The sequence below is a fragment of the Chenopodium album genome, chromosome 13 (assembly GCF_948465745.1).
Source record: "Chenopodium album chromosome 13, dcCheAlbu1.1, whole genome shotgun sequence".
NCBI lineage: Eukaryota > Viridiplantae > Streptophyta > Magnoliopsida > Caryophyllales > Amaranthaceae > Chenopodium > Chenopodium album.
In genome coordinates, this window is record NC_137846.1 from 4,347,946 (window position 1) to 4,367,881 (window position 19,936).

At 35.0% G+C, this 19,936-nt stretch overlaps 3 protein-coding genes across 4 annotated transcripts; 1 reads left to right on the forward strand and 2 right to left on the reverse strand.

Moving 5' to 3' along the window:
- Positions 1-1,330: 1,330 nt before the first annotated feature.
- LOC145576031 (uncharacterized) lies at positions 1,331-3,802 on the reverse strand. The gene is made up of 3 exons (XM_081633818.1): positions 3,620-3,802; positions 3,394-3,462; positions 1,331-2,652 (listed from the first exon to the last, which is right to left on the reverse strand). Exons 2-3 carry the CDS (start codon positions 3,422-3,424, stop codon positions 1,559-1,561), a joined length of 1,125 nt encoding a protein of 374 aa, XP_081489944.1. The 5' UTR covers positions 3,425-3,462; positions 3,620-3,802; the 3' UTR covers positions 1,331-1,558.
- A 6,117-nt stretch (positions 3,803-9,919) lies between these two features.
- Positions 9,920-12,050, reverse strand: LOC145576032 (uncharacterized). Its single transcript, XM_081633819.1, has one exon. It carries the CDS (start codon positions 11,890-11,892, stop codon positions 10,051-10,053), a length of 1,842 nt encoding a protein of 613 aa, XP_081489945.1. The 5' UTR covers positions 11,893-12,050; the 3' UTR covers positions 9,920-10,050.
- Positions 12,051-13,747: 1,697 nt separating this feature from the next.
- LOC145576033 (uncharacterized) lies at positions 13,748-18,687 on the forward strand. Of its 2 annotated transcripts, none has more exons than XM_081633821.1 (9): positions 13,748-14,116; positions 14,366-14,507; positions 14,669-14,781; positions 15,337-15,415; positions 15,700-15,728; positions 15,932-16,025; positions 17,162-17,251; positions 17,346-17,532; positions 17,998-18,687. In XM_081633821.1, the coding sequence occupies exons 2-9, from the start codon at positions 14,373-14,375 to the stop codon at positions 18,414-18,416; spliced, it is 1,146 nt and encodes a 381-aa protein (XP_081489947.1). In that variant the 5' UTR covers positions 13,748-14,116; positions 14,366-14,372; the 3' UTR covers positions 18,417-18,687. The 2 variants fall into 2 exon arrangements, with proteins under 2 accessions (XP_081489947.1, XP_081489946.1); XM_081633820.1 differs by having other exon boundaries at positions 13,749-14,116; positions 14,337-14,507; positions 17,998-18,685.
- The last annotated feature ends 1,249 nt before the right edge of the window (positions 18,688-19,936 follow it).

Sequence of the window (19,936 nt, forward strand, 5' to 3'; positions counted from 1 at the left end):
TGGATTTTGTTGTGTCTTCGGATTCCTTTTGTTTGATAAGGGGTTGATTAAGTATATGTGTACAATCCTTGTGACACAATTAATCTCTGAACTAAGTTTTGCAGACTTGTGGTATGTCAAACAATCATATTTTTGTTTTCAAAAGAGTTAAAATACACAGGTACTTGAAAATTTAATTCTAGTCATCAGCTCAGCACTCACCAATATTCGTCCAACCCAAAGAACGACAAAACAGATCAGCGTTATGGGGCTTATACCAGAAATGCAGGTCACAAAATAATATGGACATGAGTTAGAAGTAATTAGTAAATAAACAAAGCACAGGCAAGTGAGAGTTTAAATCAGATATGGGATTGTAATATCATTTAGAAATTACAATCAAAGAACATCTTGACGATTGTGTTGGGATATCTAAAACAGAATTCCCGGTTTAAAATTAGCCATGCTCCATTGATGGAGAAAAATGAACATCAATCAAGATACACAGTAGAGTTATGAAAGGAATCCATTGTGTACAACAAAATACATTTATGCTACAACACCAGAAAGCTGATGCATTCTGTACTGTCCTGTCCAGCAGTAGCTTTGATCAGTATCAATTAGTAGCCTTTGAAACCACATGTGCTCAATCTATATATCTGATTCTCAACTGAAGAGGATCTAATTTAAAAATGCTTATCTTATCTCCTACACAACAGAAGAGAAACCTACAACCTAAAATCCCAACAATCCCAAAACTTGTGCGTTAAGTGGGATTAATTCAGGAACTAGTATAACATAAAGTAACTCCTCTCTACAAAGAATTTAGAGTGGCAATTGCTCAAACACTTGACAAAAGCAAGGAGCAAGATAAAAGGTCAATAGAGAGCCACATCAGAATAGTGTGCGAACAAGAAGCACATACTAATTAGTTTGTGGATATTGAGTTCGTAAGACTGGGGAATTCAACATTGCAGTAAGGATCAGCTAAACAGCTACTACAACTCATCTTCTTTTATTCAGATCAAGATTTCTACTTTCTAGTCTTTCGGATAAAGAGTGCCAAAAAATGTTCTGTTTCTGTCAACAATGTACATGCTTTTCTACAAGTTTACCTTTCACTATGTTCCGGAACATTGTATTTGACAGTCTCTACAGTTCAAGCACACATAAGGAAAATAAAATGGACTGTTGGTATGGGTTACAAACTGAAGGCAGAAACACAGAGAAGAAAGTCATGGTGGTCATCCCAGTTACTTGCATTCCCTCTTTCTTCGTGTTGCAAATCCACTACTTTTGCTAATCATAATGTGAATAGTTAAGACAAACAAAACATACACACATTCAAATATAACTCCATAATAAAGGTCATAGCTAGATACAGGAATTATATAATAGAGTTCCTAGCTTCATTAGTACAATACTTCAAAAAGTGATAGAATAAGTTAATTTGTAAGTTTTTGAAGTAGGTCCTTGGATGAGTCACTTAAGTAATTAAGTTACCGGAAGGCAAAAGGCGAACAAACAATGAGAAAGTGTCAGCATCAGCTTCAAATCCTTTGCTCACCATGATGTCGCGTTAGTATAATGCATTTGACAAGTCATTATTGTGAATATATCCCCGAATGATTGTATTATAAGTACAACCATTGGGAAAGCTACCATCTTCCTCCATCTTGCTTAATAATTGAGCAGCTTCACTCATGAGCCCTTCCTTGCAGAAGCCTTTAATCATTATAGTGTACGTTCTACAATTAGGTTGCAGACCCTTGGATACAAGATCAGAGAAGAATTTTGCTGCATCTTTTAATCGTCCAGCCTCACACAAGCTGTCCATAAGGATGTTGTAAGTGACAATATCAGGCATAACACCATTATCCTCCATATCTTCAAGTAATGTCACTGCCTCATCAAGCTGTTTACTTTTACATAGGCCATCAAGCAATGAACTGTACGTGACAACATCAGGAGTAACTCCGTGAACTTGCATATCCGTGAACAACTGGCGTGCAAGTGTAAGTCTATTGGCTTTACACAAGCCATCAATAAGAGTGCAATAGGTTACAACGGTCGGTGTTATCCCTTTCTGAAACATATTTTGTAATATAGTAAGAGCCCTGTCAATGTTTTTGAGTTTGACATATCCATTGATCATAGTACTAAAACTTACTAGATCAGGCTCACAACCTTTTTGGGCCATGATATCAAGTATCTTTTTTGCATCTCTCATCTGACCACGCAAACAATAACCATCAAGTAAAGCATTGTAAGTAATGATGTCAGGAGCTACACCTTTGTGAGTCATGAGCTGCAGTGTGGCTTGTGCTTCCTCAACATTACCATCTTTACAAAACATGTCAACCAGCATGCTATAGGTGTTAACATTTGGAGCTATGTTGCTCTCTAACATCTCAGTCAACACACGTTTAGCCTCTACCCTGCATCCAGAATTGTAGAAGCCTCGAATCAAAGTATTATAGGTGACAACATCGGGTTGAATGCCCTCGTATTTCATAGCGGAGAAAAGGTCCATAGCTTGTTGTAATAGCCTGTCCTTACAGAGACTATCAATAATAGTGTTGTATATGACAAGACCAGGCTTACAATGAGAAGCAGACTGCATTTTGGTAAGCAAAGTGAGAGCACTGGCATTGTCGCCAATTCTACAAAGGCCTTTGAAAATAGCACCATAAGAAACAATATCAGGTTGGAAACCTAAGTTGACAATCTTATTCAATAATTGAGCAGCTTGAGGGAGCTTATTATTAAGGACATAGCAATAATAGTGTTATATATGACACGGTTGGGTATACAATGACCTCTAGAATGCATTTTGGTAAGCAAAGTGAGAGCAGCATCATTGTTGCCGATTCTACAAAGGCCTTTGAAAATAGCACCATATGTAACAATATCGGGTTGGAAGCCAAGCTTAACAATCTTATTCAACAATTGAGCAGCCTGAGGGAGTTTATCATTAATGATAAAACCATTGATTAAGGTGTTAAAGGTATAATCATTTGGGGGATAACCAAGTTTAAGGGATTTAGCACTGAGAGAAAACCCGAAATCAACGCGGCCTAAATGACAATAACAATTGGAAAGAATACCCAATCAATGCTTATCGGGTGGAAAATCCAGAAATTCAAGCTGCCCTGAAAGAGAGATAATGGTGGAATGAGGATGAAGGCGTTTCAATTTGGAAATGGCAGTGGTTGAAAACGATAACAGAAGGAAGAGGACGCAAAGAGATCAATTGATTGAAGAGGGAAAGGGGAAATTTGAGATCGGAAAACCCTAATTTGCAATGATCTCTAACAGAATCGAGAAACAGGTGACGAGGATCATCAATTTTAGTGGAAAAGTTGGAAGAATATCGAAAATAAAAAGGAAAGGGGGAAGAAATAAGAGAAGTACCGCCATTAAAAGACAGAGCTTTAATCTTCATCTTCTCCAATGAAGATGCTGAAATTTCCTGTAATAATCCTGAGAAGTGAGAAGGAAAAACGAAAATAAATTCAGTTGTATGGTTCCACCAAATACGGTGTACAGTACAACAAAAACGAAGTACGAAGTAAGTTTGAATTTGTGAGAATATAGTACTCCGTGCAGGATAATTTGGTAAAAGCATGAGTATGATTACCATCACCATCTTTTTGTTGAAGTGTGTCGTCGGTAGAAGATGATGGTTTCGGTGAAAGGTGGAGACGATGCAGGTGGTGTTGGTGGAATGAGGAGGTGATGCAAATGGTGTCGGCTTGGTGGAATTGGTGGTGGCGGTGGAAGGAAGTGGGAGGTGTCGGTGGAAGGAAGGTTGAAGCTTCAATGGAATATTAATGTCTACTTTGACGACTAAGCATGAGTAAATAGTGACTAAGTATAGATTGACAAAATTTGTTCATCTAATAGATCAACTGGGGCTCCCCCCAAGGCCCCAATAATTGTGTGGTTTCCTAACTTTCAATTTTTTTTTTTTTTTTAGGGAAAACGTTAGGCCGGCATATATTAAATCAAATCATTTTTTGCCAAAGCGTTGATGCTTTTGGGGAAAATGTCCATACAAACAAGCTATGAGTTTTCGCTTGCATTCCATTTAGGCATCTAGCTACTTAATAGGCCATCGTGTTAGTAGAGACCTTTATTAGTTTATAATAATAATAATAATAATACCCCCTCCGTTTTTTTTAAAATACATCACTTTTCATTTTGGGGTGTTTTTTTTTTTAAATGCATCATATCTAATTTTGGTAACTTTAAACTATATTTTATTATTTCTCTTTCTTTTATAATATACCACCCAAAATATTTTAGCATTTCTCTCTTTCATGGTCCCCACTTATATAATTATACTACGGGCTTGTTCTCATCAGATTATTTTCAGTTCAGTTTATGTCTAATGATATTGCTAATGAAATAAAGCCAAATTTCATACTTTTAAACTTATATTACAATAATAATAATAATAATAATAATAATAATAGTAGTAGTAGTAGTAGTAGTAGTAGTAGTAGTAGTAGTAGTAGTAGTAATAGTAGTAATAATAGTAGTAATAATAATAGTAGTAATAATATTAGTACTAGTAATAATAGTAGTAGTGGTAATAGTAGTAGTAATAATAACAATAACAATAACAATAATAATAGGATCCTTGTAGCCATCTCGTGGGTGTCTTTCCTCCACATATTGGTCGTCTTGTGCATGGTGTTAAGTTGTTGGGTGGTCCTGTCAGTGCTGATTCCTCTTTCTGTGGTGAGCTTATTTCGCAGAGAGTATCGAAGACCATTGTGCTAATGGACGATGTCGCTAAGCTCGATAATCCCCAATGTGAGTTGTTACTTCTTCGTGCGTGTACTGGGGTTTCAAAACTTTACTTTGCTATGCGCACTTGTCCTCCTCGTCTTTTTGAAACGACGCACATTTCTTTTGATATGGCCCTTCGAGCTTCTTTAGAGCGCATTGTAACTACTTCGGGGCCTGGTTTTGGTGATTGGCAATGGCGACTTGCCACCTTACCTTTTGCTTGTGGTGGTTTGGGTATCTATTCGGCGGGTGATGTTCTGCACTATGCTTTCCTTGCGTCGCGTCTGCAGTCTTCTAATCTACAGGCTACGCTTCTTCGTAATTCTGGTATTGTTGATCCAGGATCGGCCTTCGATGGTGCTCTTAGTCTTTTTTATAGACTGTGGAGACTGACCTTTTAAGTAACTCGAGTAAGATCGCTGCCCCCAAACTCATGAAAAAACTGGCAGATAATTATTTCACGAAGGTCACTGCATCTGCGGATTCCACTTTCTCCTTATCTCCGCGTCAGGTTGCCTTATGGAAGTCCCAGCAGGGGGATCACACTTCGGCCTGGTTGCGGACGGTCCTGATATCAGGTTTGGGTCAGACTATGAATGGTAAGACTTACCGTTGTGCTCTTTGCTACCGGTTGGTGTTCCTTTGTTCTCCGTTTCGACACCGTGTTCTGCTTGCTCAAGGGTTTTTGATGGGGATATTTATGGGGATCATGCAATGTCTTGTGCTAGGATGATGGGTATTAAACATCGGCACAATGTTGTTCGTGACACCCTTGTTGATATTTGTTTTCAGTCTGAAATTTCTGCAAGAAAGGAGGTTAACGTTGGATTGACTGGAGGAAACGACGGAGCACTTCGACCAGCAGATGTGTTGCTTTATTCCTGAGATAGAGGTCTTGATGTACGTTTGACTTGACGGGGTCTTCACCATTGACACAATCTGGGTTGTCTGACTTTGTCAATGGTCGTATTGTGTTGGCGACGGCTCAACAGTAGCGGGACAAGTATGGGGCGTGTTGCAGGGCTATTGGCTATGGTTTTCTTCATTTCTCTTTTTCTTTGTTGAGGGAATCAGAGAAGAATGCTACTGCGTTGCTGAAGCGGGTTCAGGCGTTCGCTAAAACTCGGGATATTGGTGCTCGTGCAGCTGCTCACATCTTCAACAGGATCGGTTCGCTATAGCTAGAGGGATAGGGGCCCAAATTGTATCTCGGTACCCCACCAATTTCTTGTAAATTAATTGACTTTGTAGGTTTTTTGTTATTTTTATAATAATAATAATAATAATAACAATAAAAAAATAAAAAAAATAATAATAATAATAACAATAAGAAGAAGAAGAATAATAACAATAATAACAACAATAACAATAACAACAATAACAATAACAATAATAATAATGGGGTTAGGCCTTGTATTAGTGGGAATAATAAAGTGAAGGAATGGTCGTTGCCTCTGTTGCTTTTGTTCCAGTGTTTTGTTTTTTTTATTATTATTTTATTTTTTTAATTTTGTTAATTTTTTAAAAAAAGTTTTGTGTTCTTCTGTCATTTTAATATTTTATTTTTTTAATTAGATAGTATATATTTTTAAAATGTTTTGGGGTTTCATGTTTTTAATATATTTTTCATAAATATTTTAATTATACAGTATATTTTTCTTAAATATTTTAATATGTATATTTGTATATACACATATATATAATAATAAATAATCAAAAATCATTAATTTGTAGTTAAAAATCACCAATTAATAAGTTCAGTTTAGTTTAGCTCAACTCAGCTCTAATAAGGGCATGTTCTCATTGACTGAAATGAGCTGAATTGAACTGAACTTATTAGAGCTGAACTGAACTGAAATGAATATTTTACGAGAGAAGGAAATTAGGAGCTGAACTGAAAATAATATGATGAGAACAGGGTCTAAGTTCAGTTCAGCTCAATTCAGTCAATGAGAACAGGCCCTACCTCCGTTTATTATTAGTTAACACTTTTTGACTTTAACACTATTCACACATTTCCCTTTGGCCGTGTTTTGTGATTTATATGTAATGAAAAATATAATGATGTAGGATCTTGTTAGAATCGTCACTATATATATTTTCTAGATATCAAATTTTTATAATTTTTGCTTATCGAAAATTAAATATATTAAGGCATTTGTGCATTGACAAACATGACTAAAGAAACGTGTCAACTAAAAAGAAACAGAAGAAGTATAAATCAATCTCTCTTACAAACTATCTATTTCATGACCCACATTGTACTTTTATCAAAATAAATTAATCACCCACTTGCCCCACTTGCACAATATAATATTAAAGCAAATAACTTTCCTAAAACTCCGTGTAAATGCAAGTGATGTATATAAAAAAAACGGAGGGAGTAATATTTAAATAAGTTTTAAAATATATATTATGAAACTCTAGCTTTTATGGTTTATTTTAGAAGGACTTTCATCGAATTTTATCGGTGGAAAGGCTCAATCATTTTTATTTATTTATTTTTTTACGTTATAATAACATCGCCCTCAAAAGACAGGGATTTTCGATCTCTTTCGAAAGATAGGGTTTTTACTAGTGGTTTTTCTGAGGAAACAGAAAATGATGGTTGTGATTGTTGCAACAAGGAATGGAAAGACACTGCGTTGGCAATGAGGCGTTATCTTCAAGGTATTCAGCATCATCACAAATTCACAACTGTGAACTTTAAAATCTCTCTTCCTCAAGCTTCCTCCTAGATATAATGGTTGAGTAAGGGGGTAACAAAAAAAAAGGAAAATGAGTCAAATGAAAGATTATTTCGCTTCTAGTGCGGAGTATTAGAGTAACATTGTGATACTACAGCTCAAGGGTTAGTTACCATTCTTATATATCGTTATACTATAGCAACTAGCATTCTAGCAAGTACAAAATATAAATTTAGGATAGAAGTTCAAGGGAAGAAGAGTTTGAATGAACAGGTTTCCCACTTATTTATGATGGTGAATGGGTTATGCATGTTTTCTCTTCAGATTCCTTTTGTTTGATAGAGCTATAGAGGTTGATGTATAACGAAACAACCAGCCCGTGAACTAAGTTTTACAGGCTCATGTTAAGAAAAACCACATTAATACGAAGCATTTGACACAAAAACATACACAAGCACTCACCAAAAAATTCATCCAACCTAATAGAACGACAAAACATAGGGAGCTTGGACCAAATATACTAGTCACAAAATAAAATGCAATCTGCCAAGTACCAAAACTTCATGGACATGAGTTCAAAGTTAACAATAAATAAAGCAAAAGCATTGCAAGCCAGAGTATTTGTCATCTGTGGACTGCAATATCATTTCAGGAATTTCAAATCAAACAAATAAGGAGCTTCATGACAACAGTCGATACATCCAAAGCAGAATTCAGATCTAAAAATAAACCATGGTTAATGTCATCTTTTTTTCAAGTCATTTCATGAACTTCTTTAGCAGGCCGTCCATTGACAGAGGGGAATGAGCATGAAGCGTGATACAAAATAGAGTTAGGAAATAAATATATGTTCATTAAGTACTACAAAATACCCACTTATGCAACAGAAAGCCAGAAAGATGGCAACTTATGTACAGCCCGGCAATAGATTTGATCTGTATCAATTTAAAAAGTCTCTGAAACTTGATGTTCTCAATCTATATTATCAGATTTCCAACTGCAGAAGACCAAAATTAAAATAACTATCGCATCCTATCATCTGTTACTCACTTATCCAGTAGTTTAAGTCTACTGTCCAAAAAAAAAAGGGTGAGATAGGCAGATGCTCAATGCTCCTATAGTAGATGTTAACTTCTTTTTTCTAAAAAAAAAATTACCATGCAAATAAAACTTCCAGAACAAAAGATGAGTCAACAAGCTCACATCAGGCTTTAGTGAACATAGAAAACAGAAACATAAATTGGAAAGCAGAGCATAGATTAACCGAAAGATACAAAAGTAGTATTCAACCAAGCATCAATTCTTAAATTTGAAAACTCAAAAATGGTACCCACAAATCCAAAATATAAACAAATAAGTTTATGGGAAATTTGTAACTTCACCTACTGCTAAAGTCTCCCATAGGTTTGGACGTGGGATTAAAGTCAAGAAATAGCTACCATCTCTTTGTTTTGATGACATCTTCCAAATTACCCTGCAATCTGATGCTTTACCCTTTTTCATGAAATTTCAAGTGCAGTTAATGACCGAAATTTTTAGTGCAGTAACGACTGAAATTCCAACATCTAAAAACACCATCTATCCTTCTAGTCTGGCAGATACTTTCTCATATCCCTTAATCATAAAACTCCTATCTCATATCCCTCAGTCATATAAAACTCTATTGATGTTATGTTCAAACAATTCAAGTTTTCTCAGATATCCACCACAAGGAAATGCATGGTATAAGAAAACTGAAAAGCTAGAGAATGCAAGCCAAGACTTAAAAAACGAAACCCAAAAATAGATCATACAATAAACTGAGCAACAATACCATGGCATATCCAGCAACCTCAAATATTCCAGCAATCAACTCTTCTCTTGGCTGACAAATCTACTGAAAGTCAGCATGGGAAGGGAGGAAATGCTATACTAAGCATTTAGAGTGGGTATTGCTCCAAGGCCTCTTAACACTTTTCAAAAGAGAGGAGCAAAATGGGACAATAGACACATCAGAATAATGTGCATATACAATCTAATTAATTTGTGGATATTGTGTTCCAAAGACTGGTAAATTCAACGATCTTATGATGCTCAGCCACTGCATCTTCATTTACTCGAATCAGGATTTCAAGTTTTTTCAGATAGAGTGACAAAATATGTTCTGTGTTTGTCATCAATGATTCAATGTACATGCTTTCTACAAGTTTTATCATTCAATATGACCCAAAACATTATATTTGACAGTCTCTGCAGTTCAAGCACACATAAGAACATAAAATGGACCTGATTGTCGATATGGGTTACAGACTGAAGGCTGAAACACAGAGAAGAAAATCAACGGTGGTCATCCCAGTTACTTGCATATTGCCATACCCTCTTTATTCACGTTGCAAATCCACTTCTTTTGCTAGTCATAATGCAACTTAAATAAGTAAGAGAAATACAAATATAAAAAACACATTCAAACATAACTCTAATATCTAATAGATTCTTATGTATAAAGTAACTTGACTAATGATACGAGAATTGGACTATAACTGCTTGTCATGATATTATGTGATAGAAAGATAAATAAGATACTTAAACAAGAACAGCTAGCCTCAAGTTAATTTGTAAGTTTTTGGAGCAGGTCCTTTGATGAGTCACTTAAGTTACCAGAAGGCAAAAGGCTAACAAACAACGAGAAAGTTTCCGCATCAGCTTCAAATCCTTTGCTAACCATAATGTCACGATAGTGTAGTGCATTTGACAAGTCATTATCAAGAATGTACCCTCGGATGATCGTATTATAGGTACAACCATCAGGGGGGCTACCATCTTCCTCCATTTTGCTTAATAATTGAGCAGCTTCACTCATGAGCCCTTTCTTGCAGAAGCCTTTAATCATGGTAGTGTATGTTTTACAATCCGGTTGCAGGCCCTTTGACACAAGATCAGAGAAGATTTTTGCTGCATCTCTTAATTTCCCGGCCTCACACAAGCTGTCAATTAGGATATTGTAAGTGACAGTATTAGGCTTAATACCTTTATCATCCATATCTTCAAGTAATGCAATTGCCTCATCAAGTTGTTCCCTTTTACATAGGCCATCAAGCAATGAACTATATGTAACAACATTAGGAGTAATTCCGTGAGCTTGCATATCGGTGAACAACTGGTGTGCAAGTGTAAATCTATTGGCTTTAGACAAGCCATCAATAAGAGTGCTATAGCTAACAACATCCGGTGTTATCTCTTTCTGAAACATGTTTTCTAATACAGTAAGAGCCTTGTCAATGTTTTTGAGTTTGACATATCCATTGATCATAGTATTCAAACTTACAAGATCAAGCTCACAACCATTTTGGGCCATGCTATCAAGTACCTTCTCAGCATCTTCCATCTGACCACGCAAACAATAGCCATCAAGTAAAGCATTGTAAGTAATGATGTTTGGCGATACACCTTTGTCAGTCATGCGCTGCAGTATGGCTTCTGCTTCCACAACATTACCATCTTTACAAAACATGTCAACAAGCATGTTGTAGGTTTTAACATCTGGTGCTATGTTGTTCTTTAGCATCTCAGTCAACAAAGCCTTGGCCACTTCCCTGCATCCAGAATTGTAGTGGCCTCGAATCAAAGTATTATAGGTGACTACATCGGGTTGAATGCCCTCAGGTTTCATAGCGGAGAAAAGGTCCATAGCTTGTTGTAATAGCCTGTCCTTACAGAGACTATCAATAATAGTGTTATATATGACAAGGTCAGGCTTACAAGGACCAGCAGAACGCATTTTCTTCAACAAAGTGAGAGCACTATCATTGTCGCCGATTCTACAGAGGCCTTTGAAAATAGCACCATAGGTAACAACATTGGGTTGAAACCCAAGCTTAACAATCTTATTCAACAATTGAGCAGCTTGAGGGAGGTTATCATTAATGATATAACCATTGATTAAGGTGTTAAAGGTATAATAATTAGGGGGGTAACCAAGTTTAAGGGATTTAGCCATTAGAGAAAAACCGAAATCAACGCGGCCTAAATGACAGTAGCAATTGGCAAGAATACTCAACGAATGCAAATCAGGTGGAATACCCAGTAATTCAATATGCCTGGAAAGAGAAATAATGGTGGAGTGAGGATGAAGGTGTTTCAATTTGGAAATGGTAGTGAAAAGCTGACTGAAAACTATGAGAGAAGGAAGAGGACGTAAAGAAGTCAATTGATGGAAGAGAGAAAGTGGAAATTTAAGATCGGAAAACCCTAATTTGCAGTGATGTTTAACAGAATTGATAATCAAATGACGGTTTTCAGTAGCAGAAAAAGTTTGATAAGAGGAAAAACATCGGGAATGAAATTGAAAAGATGAATAGCAGAAAGGAAGAACAGGAAGAAGGGCATAATTACCTTTACCGCCATGAAAGAAGGAAGCAGCAGCAGCAGTAGGTGTACATGTTATCTTCATTCCCAGTTTATCTCTATGTGTTTGGTATGAAAATCAAAATATGAAAGATTAAAGACTAAAGAAGGATCATACTTTCATATCATCGTTCCTCTCTTCTTGACAAGGTGTTCTAGTTCTACTGTTAATGGCTCCACTTGGTAAGTTTGAATTGAGGTGTCAAGTCGGGTGTTCTTGAGTAAAAATTTGATCTGAATATTCTGTAATATGGTCATTTTGTACCAAGCTAAGCTTGTACCTTTCAAGAGTTCTAACCTTGAGGTTGAGGTTGAGGGTGTAAATTGTAATAGCCACTAGTGGCATTGTTAGGGTGGAGGATCCATTATCCTTTTCCCTTTATTTTTAAAGTGTCTGACCCATAAATATTAGACAAAAAAAAAACTATGAGGGTTGAGGTTCAGCCAGAGTCCTTCTTCTTATCGTAAAAAAATATATATATATATATATATATATATTTAGTAATGTAGTCGTTTTGGTTAAAAACTCCAATTCTAAATTTCACGTACATAAATATGTTAAAAAAAAATTAAAAATCCAATCCGTGCTCTAGTTATTTTGATCCGTAACATCCAAATCATCAACAAGCAATGATACATTTCTTTGATCTCCCATTTAAAAAACACCCAAATTTGTGTATAAGGCCTTGTTTAGTTCACCTTATTTTTACTTATTTCAAAAAAAATAAGTTCATATCAGAAAAAATAAGTTCATATTAGATCATTGTTTTATGTTGCAGTATTTTATCGCTAAATATCTTTAATTTCGTAATGAAAAAAATTCTTAAAATCACATATTAATAAAATACACATTATTACGATTCTAACAAGACCCCATTTGATATATTTTTTCCGTATAAATTATCGTATATTTTAGGTCAAAGTTTGGTCAAATCTGACATTCAGATCAGACCAGACCAGATTAGATTAGACCAGATAAATTCAGATAAGCAAATATAAGGCGAACTAAACAGGGCCTAAGTAATATTGTAAAGTTCACATAATCATAAAAATCTTGAAAAAAAAACCTATGAAACAAATAACACTATGCATTCTCCTCTACATTATAAACGTAAAAAGGCTATAAAAATATATTCATGGGACGATATTAAAGAGTGTTATGCGTCAAATGATTTTATTCAGACCTTAGAAATTATATTTAACCTTTTTTTTTTTTTTTTTATCTCTGGCTGTTTCTTCTTTGCTTGTGTTGCCAAGGTTATATAAGAAAAATGTATAAAAGACAGGGTTATATGTTATAATTTCCCTAAAAATAAATATAATCAAAATATATATAGTGTAAAAATCGAATGGAGTAAAAATGGATGCTATTATTAGAAACCGAGGAAATTCAAAATATGGATTGACATTGAGAAATTTTAATCGGTATGCGTATATTTTCACTTTTATCATTAGTAGCCAAAATTTTTCATGATTTTCAATGAACAATGGTAGCCCTAAGCTTTTACAATTTGTGAAATGTGACTTTGATTTAAATTTTTGCTAACACTTTTGTTAAAACTAATTTTTTTTTTTTGGTTTTTAAGGAAAAGTTAGTTTGCATTACTTTAGTAAATCGAAATTTGCCAAATTGTAAATCATAATTCGTCAAAGTGAGAACATTTTGAGGAAAGAAGTTCATACAAACTAACTACGAGCTATCATTTATAATTTTGTATCTTAATTAGACATGAGGTAGGCAACAATATCGCTTGCTCTCTTAACATGAGAAATATACTCTGTACTTAGTAAATAAAATTGAAGTAACAATATAAACGTCTAATATCATTGTACACTAGGAAACACTAGAACTCGACCGTCACCCGCATTATAAACCGGTTGAACAACACCGAGACTCCGAGAGCATCAGTCTCCAGTCTCCAGTCTCCACCCATTCATTTGCATAGCCAAAGCGCACCATCAATTGCGGTCCATAGCGCAAGGCAGCAGCTCCTGCTGCAATTTATTAAAAATAAAAAGATCTTTTCAATTAAAAATGAATTAATAATAAAACTTCCATTTTCACTCTCTTTTTTCTCTCTCCTCTAACACCCGACCACAGAAACCCCAGCCGCCGTTACCACCGTCACTCCCACTAACCGGAACTGCCATTGGTCGCCGGAGTTTTCTGTTTACCGCCTCGCCTGCCGTCGTTGGCGAGCTGCTTCTCTACCGCTTCTTCTCTTTGTTGCTCGCCTAGGTTGATCATCTGCTTCTTCAAAATTCCAAAGGTAAACTTCTTTTGCAACTGCTAATTTCTCAATTCATAATCAGATTATCTTCATACTTCATACTAGTTTCTGTCAATTCAACGAGATATTAGGATTTCAACAGTTAGTTTAAAGAGGAAATCAAATTTTTATTTCAATTAGTTTATACTGTTATACACTCCAATTACTTCAGTTAGGTATTAGTGTATGTATAATCAATTATGCTTTTGGTAATTTTTAGGTTTAATTCATTGAAAATCGTCGGTGTAGAGCTCTAATGGCTGCACAAGTTGAGGACAGAGTGAAGTCTTTCCTGTGTCAATTGCAAGCAGAATCCGGAATTCTTGACCGGATCATTTATAAGAACAAGAATCAGCATCGGCGATGCTCGTATTTTCAGTACCTTTTGAAGGTTGATCTTCTAAATGTATTTTGTAATTTACACATACTACTCAATTTTTTATTTTACTGATTTTTTTACTTTTCTGTTATTAACTTATTATTATTGTGTTTGACTGCTGGACTTTCGCGGTATAAGGTATCACATTCCACTGATTCGCTTTGTGTTGCTAGGTAAGGAGGGACCTAAAACTTTTACATTCAGCTCAGTTGGAGGAGCTTTTAGATTCATGTTTCTATGTTATTACTGGAAGAAAAGCTAAACAAAAGGCAAATCTTCTTGAAAGGTAAGGAACTGTGAATAATTTTGCCTATGAAATCCATTATTAAAGAATTGACAAATCTTTTCTTGCATTTTTCCGAGTTTAATGTCTCCATATATCTAATATTGGAAATATGCACAATCCTCTACAAAATGAATTGTTTTGTTCGACTTCAGAGGGTGGGGAAGTAGACAAAGATGCCTCATGGAGAGGGTGATGTCTTCATATAGAACTAAGGTTTGAGAGAGGTTAATTGTTAGGATAGGGAAATGCAACTCGCTCCTCTTCTTCCTCTGCTTAGGACTTTAGGAGGTTCTAGTGTATTATATTGCAAATAATATGTTTTATAAGTTTATACACCATGTTAAATATCATATATCCGGGTATTTGGATTTTCTTTCCTTGTGCTTTTAGAGTCTATGTCATTCTTGCAAATTTGCTATGATCATCTTAAGAGAAAACTGAGTGTACATACTTAGTCATTAAAAATTAATGTGTCTAAGGCTGAGAAAGAAAATTAGTTAGTATAGATAGCCATTTGGTGTATGACATCTACTTGTTCAATTCTTTGTTTGACAGTTTGAAAAGGAGGAAATGTGACGGTGTAAAATTTAATTTCATGGAACGTCTTCATGGGGCAGCACGATTGCTATCTGAGGTGTGAAATATTATGTTTCCTAGTGTTATCATGTCTTGTAAGATGCTTCGCTGCTTCTTCTCAAGCAAAATCTCCTTTTTTTTTTTTTTTTTTTTTTTTTTTTTTTGTTTTTGTTTTTGTTTTTGTGTGTGTGTGTGTGTGTGTTGGGGGGGAGGGGTGGAGGGAGGTGTTCTTGAACTTCAATGAATCTTTGATGTTGAAGAAATTGCTCTATAGCTGACAGCTATTTAAGGATTACTTGCTGATGACCTATTCTTATACTGTAGTAAATTTTGCTGCTGCAGATGGTCGAGCCTATACTGAAGGCAGCTACGTATCCTTTGTGTTTTACTTAGATGCAATATCAAATTATCTATTAGATCTTGTCAGCTCACATCTAGATTCCAGAGATTCTCTCGTTCGTTCATTTTTCCTGTTTTAGTAGGATCTTTTGCTATATGATTCGCACAATTTATTACTGCGTTTTTTTTAATATCTTTTTTTGGAAACTTCCGTCGTTCCTTGACCTTCTTACAGTGATATATCTACTTTGCTCGCTCGTTCATTTTTCATGGGGTTCTCTGTAATGATTCTTGCTCTGCTGGCTCGCCTCAGAGTTTTGATTCAGCAGGTAAGACTGATTTATTGTGCTTTTAATAATTTTTAATATATCTGCTGAAGCTTGTCTTAATGTGTTGCTACTAGCCAACTAGCAACTAGTGATTTGCTTAAACATAAAAAAAAATAAAAAAATAAAAAAAATAAAATAAAATAAAAAAAATTAAAAAAGGTTTGTTATAGTCGATTACTGGATTTTATAGTATTTGTAATATTTCTAAGAGAGCAGAAGGCTGTGTGACTTGTAACCAGATGTCTTTCAACATTTTGCTTCCTGATAAAAGACTTCAAATTTCATGTATTTTTCTCATTTTTCAATGATATAAGGAAAACATGGTTTTTGTGGACCTTTTGACCTTGGCAAAAGAAAATCTGGATTACTTAATAGTTGAGCTTGTGAGGCAAAAGATTGAAATTATATTTCATTATATATGAAGTATACTGTTTTTGTTAATATATGTGGAATTTGCAGATATTTTGAATTTTTGATCATCTCACCAAGAAGCACTCAGATGGTAGTATGAACATTAAGTTTAAGAATCTACTTGAGAAACCTGCGACTACTTAGGGGTAAGGTTGAGTATATCTTAACCCCCTTTATGCCAACTACACCAGCTGTGAGATTTACACTGAGTTGTGTGTCATCGTCATCAATGAAATGCTATAAGCTCTTGTTCTACTCCCCCTTACAAAAAGTGCTGTAGATGATATAGGTTCTATTCACTGATTTATATAAATTACCTATTGTTTTGGTATTATTTGTTACCCTGCAAAATTACAAGTTCCTAGGTTGGGGATGCACTTGTATTGTCATGTGAACATTAGGTGTGTGGAGTCTCTGAAAGGGAACAGATGACACTTTGTTTCCAGGCAAGTACTGCTTTTGCACAACTAGTTCAGCTCTGCTTTGCTAGCTAACTGGTGCTTGCTAGTGGGGATTTCCTAGTGTCTTGGCTATTGGCTGGTTGATCAAAATAGTCTAAATAATTGAGTAAGTTACTATGCTAAGTAGATGAGCTGTTGTGAGGGTGGAGGAAGAATAAATTTGTTGGCGGTTTGGATATAGGTTTTAGTTGTACTTAAAAACTTTAAATTTACTCTTGCAAAAGTAAAAAATCATAGTATTATTGATTTTTCTACCCAATGCAGATGCTACTGGATGTTGTTTCTGTGTTCAACGAAGTCTCTTCTCTTGCTCAGAATAAACAGTCCATAAAAATTACTCACAATGGAATGGAGGTAACAGTCATCACAGTTTTTTTTTTTTTCCTTCCATTTTCTAATATTGTTGCAAACCTTTTGCCTAAACTCAACTCAATGATAATTGAATCAGGTTTTCCGAGAGTATTATCCCACATTGGAGGAGGAAGTTATCGTCTTAGAATGTGTCTGGAAAACGGATAAATTTGTATTGGTAGAAAAATCTGGTAAAGGCAATATACATCAAGGTGGGAGCTCAGAAACAGTACAAACTCTGGGAACATCTATAAAGTATCAAAGTATTGATGCTTTTCTTGAAGGTAATATTCCACCCCGTCCTCGGCCTCTGCAATTTTCCATTTTCTGATATCCAACATGCTACTCTGATACAGTTGCCACTCTTTGAGGCCTTAACGTGTTGGTGTCCACCCCATTCCCTCTCCCTTAACTGGATCTTCCACTCTTTAACGCCTTAACATGCTGGTGTCCACCCCCCCTCCCCCTATCCTTTCCCCCTGAAGTGGAATAATTTCTTTACTGAAACTATATTTCAATGGAAATTATCTTTTTCCAGACTGTTAAGAGATTACAATTTTCTCTGTTTGAGTGCTTGGCCACGCATAGTCGTTAGAGTGTCCCTGTTTTTGTTTGGGTCTGTGGCTCTGTGCCCCTCATTAGCCCAAAAGTTGTTTATTTAGATTCAAGTACAAAGTTATTGTTTCACTTTCAACCTAAGATTTGGCAGCAATGATATTTTGATCCTCTTTTTCTTTCTGTTTGTTTAGATGATGAATTTGATTCCGAGAAGGCTGATGAAAAGGATAGTGAAGAGTTTCTCTTAAAGAGAAAAAGAGTTAAATCACCCTCACCCATCTCCAATGATAACATTGATAATGCTAAGCAGATTCAATTGCCTTCAGTACTAGAACACGGTTCAGAAAATGAGTTACAACCGACAGAAAGCACCCTGGTGAAAGGCAGTTCTCTTCCTGGCTCAGTAACTTCCCTAATTCCAAGCTCATCTAAGCCTGATTCTGTATTGAACAAGAGAGTGGCGTTCATATCTGTTAAGAAGAATGCTTCATCAGAATCAGATGCATTCGTATCTCAGGTAAATGACAATAAAAGTAAAAGGCATGATGATGAAGAAAACACTCTTTTTCGTCTGTTTACTGAGGAAGAAACAACAGGAAGTATTTTTTGAAAAATGACTTAGAGTAGCTGAGTATTGACATTTTTCACAAACTGATGACGTTTAAGGATTATTATGACCTGTTCTAATTTTTGTAAAACCCTTTAGAGTGATGACTGATGTGCCAATTTTTAGGAATAGGCTAGATGATCCAGTCTAAGACATTTCTATGCTAGATCAGAAAATTGAATGGCTTTTTTTGAAAAAAAAAAATATATATTTTTATTATTTTTTTGTCACTTCTCAGTAATTTCTTGAAGCATGAACTCATTATGCAGTTTAATTTCGAAAATAGAATAAGAATGATCTATAAGTAATAAAATCCCAATTTCTTTAGATGGATATACGAGAGCAACACTTAAAATAGATAAGTTAAAGAGAGTTCAATCAACAAGGAATGATATATTGATATGTTAAAATATAACCGCTTCCGAACAAGTCGGTAAGGTGATATACTAATATGTTTAGGCTTATCTATATTGTGTTGATATGTTTAGGCATCTTACATCTATTGTCCTGGTGCTCTGGTAGACGGCTATGGGTCATATACTCATTTACATATCCCTTATGGCCTGTTTGGTATGGAGCATTTCATTTGAAATGCTGGAATTGGATCAAACACCTTGTTTGGGTAATCCAAAAAATTTAGAATTGGAATTGGCCCAATTCCAACCCACTTAAACTTAAGTTTATTTTTCATAATTTGAAATCCATCAAAAAAGTCTGTCATTTGAAATCCAAAAAAGTAACGACAATGCATCTTTCTCTCTCCCCGTGCTTTCTCTCTCTTCTCATGAGCTTTCTCTCTCTTCTTGTTCGCTCTCATTGCTCGTTTGCTAGGAATTTGTGCGAAACCACATCTCTCTACAAGGGTTGTTCAATTTGTTTAGCTTGAATTTGTTGTGTTATTGGTTAATTTCTGAGAAATTTAGGTTTTATTTTCTATAATCTTAGGTTTAATTGTGTTGGATCTTCTTGGTAATTATCTGATTTTCCTTCAGATTTTATTTTTTTCCTTTGAATTGGCCTAACTTTCCTCCAAATTGGCCCAATTTTCTTTCTATAATATATTTTTTTCCAATTGATTTCGAAGTTTGTTTCAAAAAAAACAAAAAAAAAAAAAAAATGATTTCGAAGTTATATGCATGCTTTGATTGATCTGTAAATTTTTTATCTAATGATGATTTGGTAGGTTTATTTCATTCTTGATAGTTTCTAAATTTGTGTAAGATTATCTTTAAACCCTAAAATCCTTAATTAATTGTTGAAATCAATTGTTTACTGCAAAGAAAGGAGCAATTTTGTTCTAGACATGTTGCTGCTAGTAAGCTAATAGTGTAATTTCCAAGGAGGTCTAAATTCCAAAGGACAAGACAAAGTGTTGTGAATAGGTTTGTAAAACAATAGATTCGATGAGTTCAATATGATTAAAAGATGTATCGAATTAGCAGAGTTAGTCTAAATTTTATATGTAATGATGAATTGATTATGATTAGTAGATTTGTTTAAGTGTGAGTGAACTTGAATTACAA

Bases quoted from the DNA above. Each gene is read 5' to 3' on its own strand.
- LOC145576031 (XM_081633818.1), bottom strand. From the start codon at position 3,424: ATGAAGATTAAAGCTCTGTCTTTTAATGGCG. The intron at 2,653-3,393 runs GTACTTCTCTTA...CTATTTTCAAAG, and splicing joins AGCTCTGTCTTTTAATGGCG to GCCTTTGTAGAATTGGCGAC.
- LOC145576032 (XM_081633819.1), bottom strand. From the start codon at position 11,892: ATGAAGATAACATGTACACCTACTGCTGCTGCTGCTTCCTTCTTTCAT.
- LOC145576033 (XM_081633821.1), top strand. From the start codon at position 14,373: ATGGCTGCACAAGTTGAGGACAGAGTGAAGTCTTTCCTGTGTCAATTG. The intron at 15,729-15,931 runs GTATCCTTTGTG...ACCTTCTTACAG, and splicing joins CCTATACTGAAGGCAGCTAC to TGATATATCTACTTTGCTCG. The intron at 17,252-17,345 runs GTAACAGTCATC...TAATTGAATCAG, and splicing joins TTACTCACAATGGAATGGAG to GTTTTCCGAGAGTATTATCC.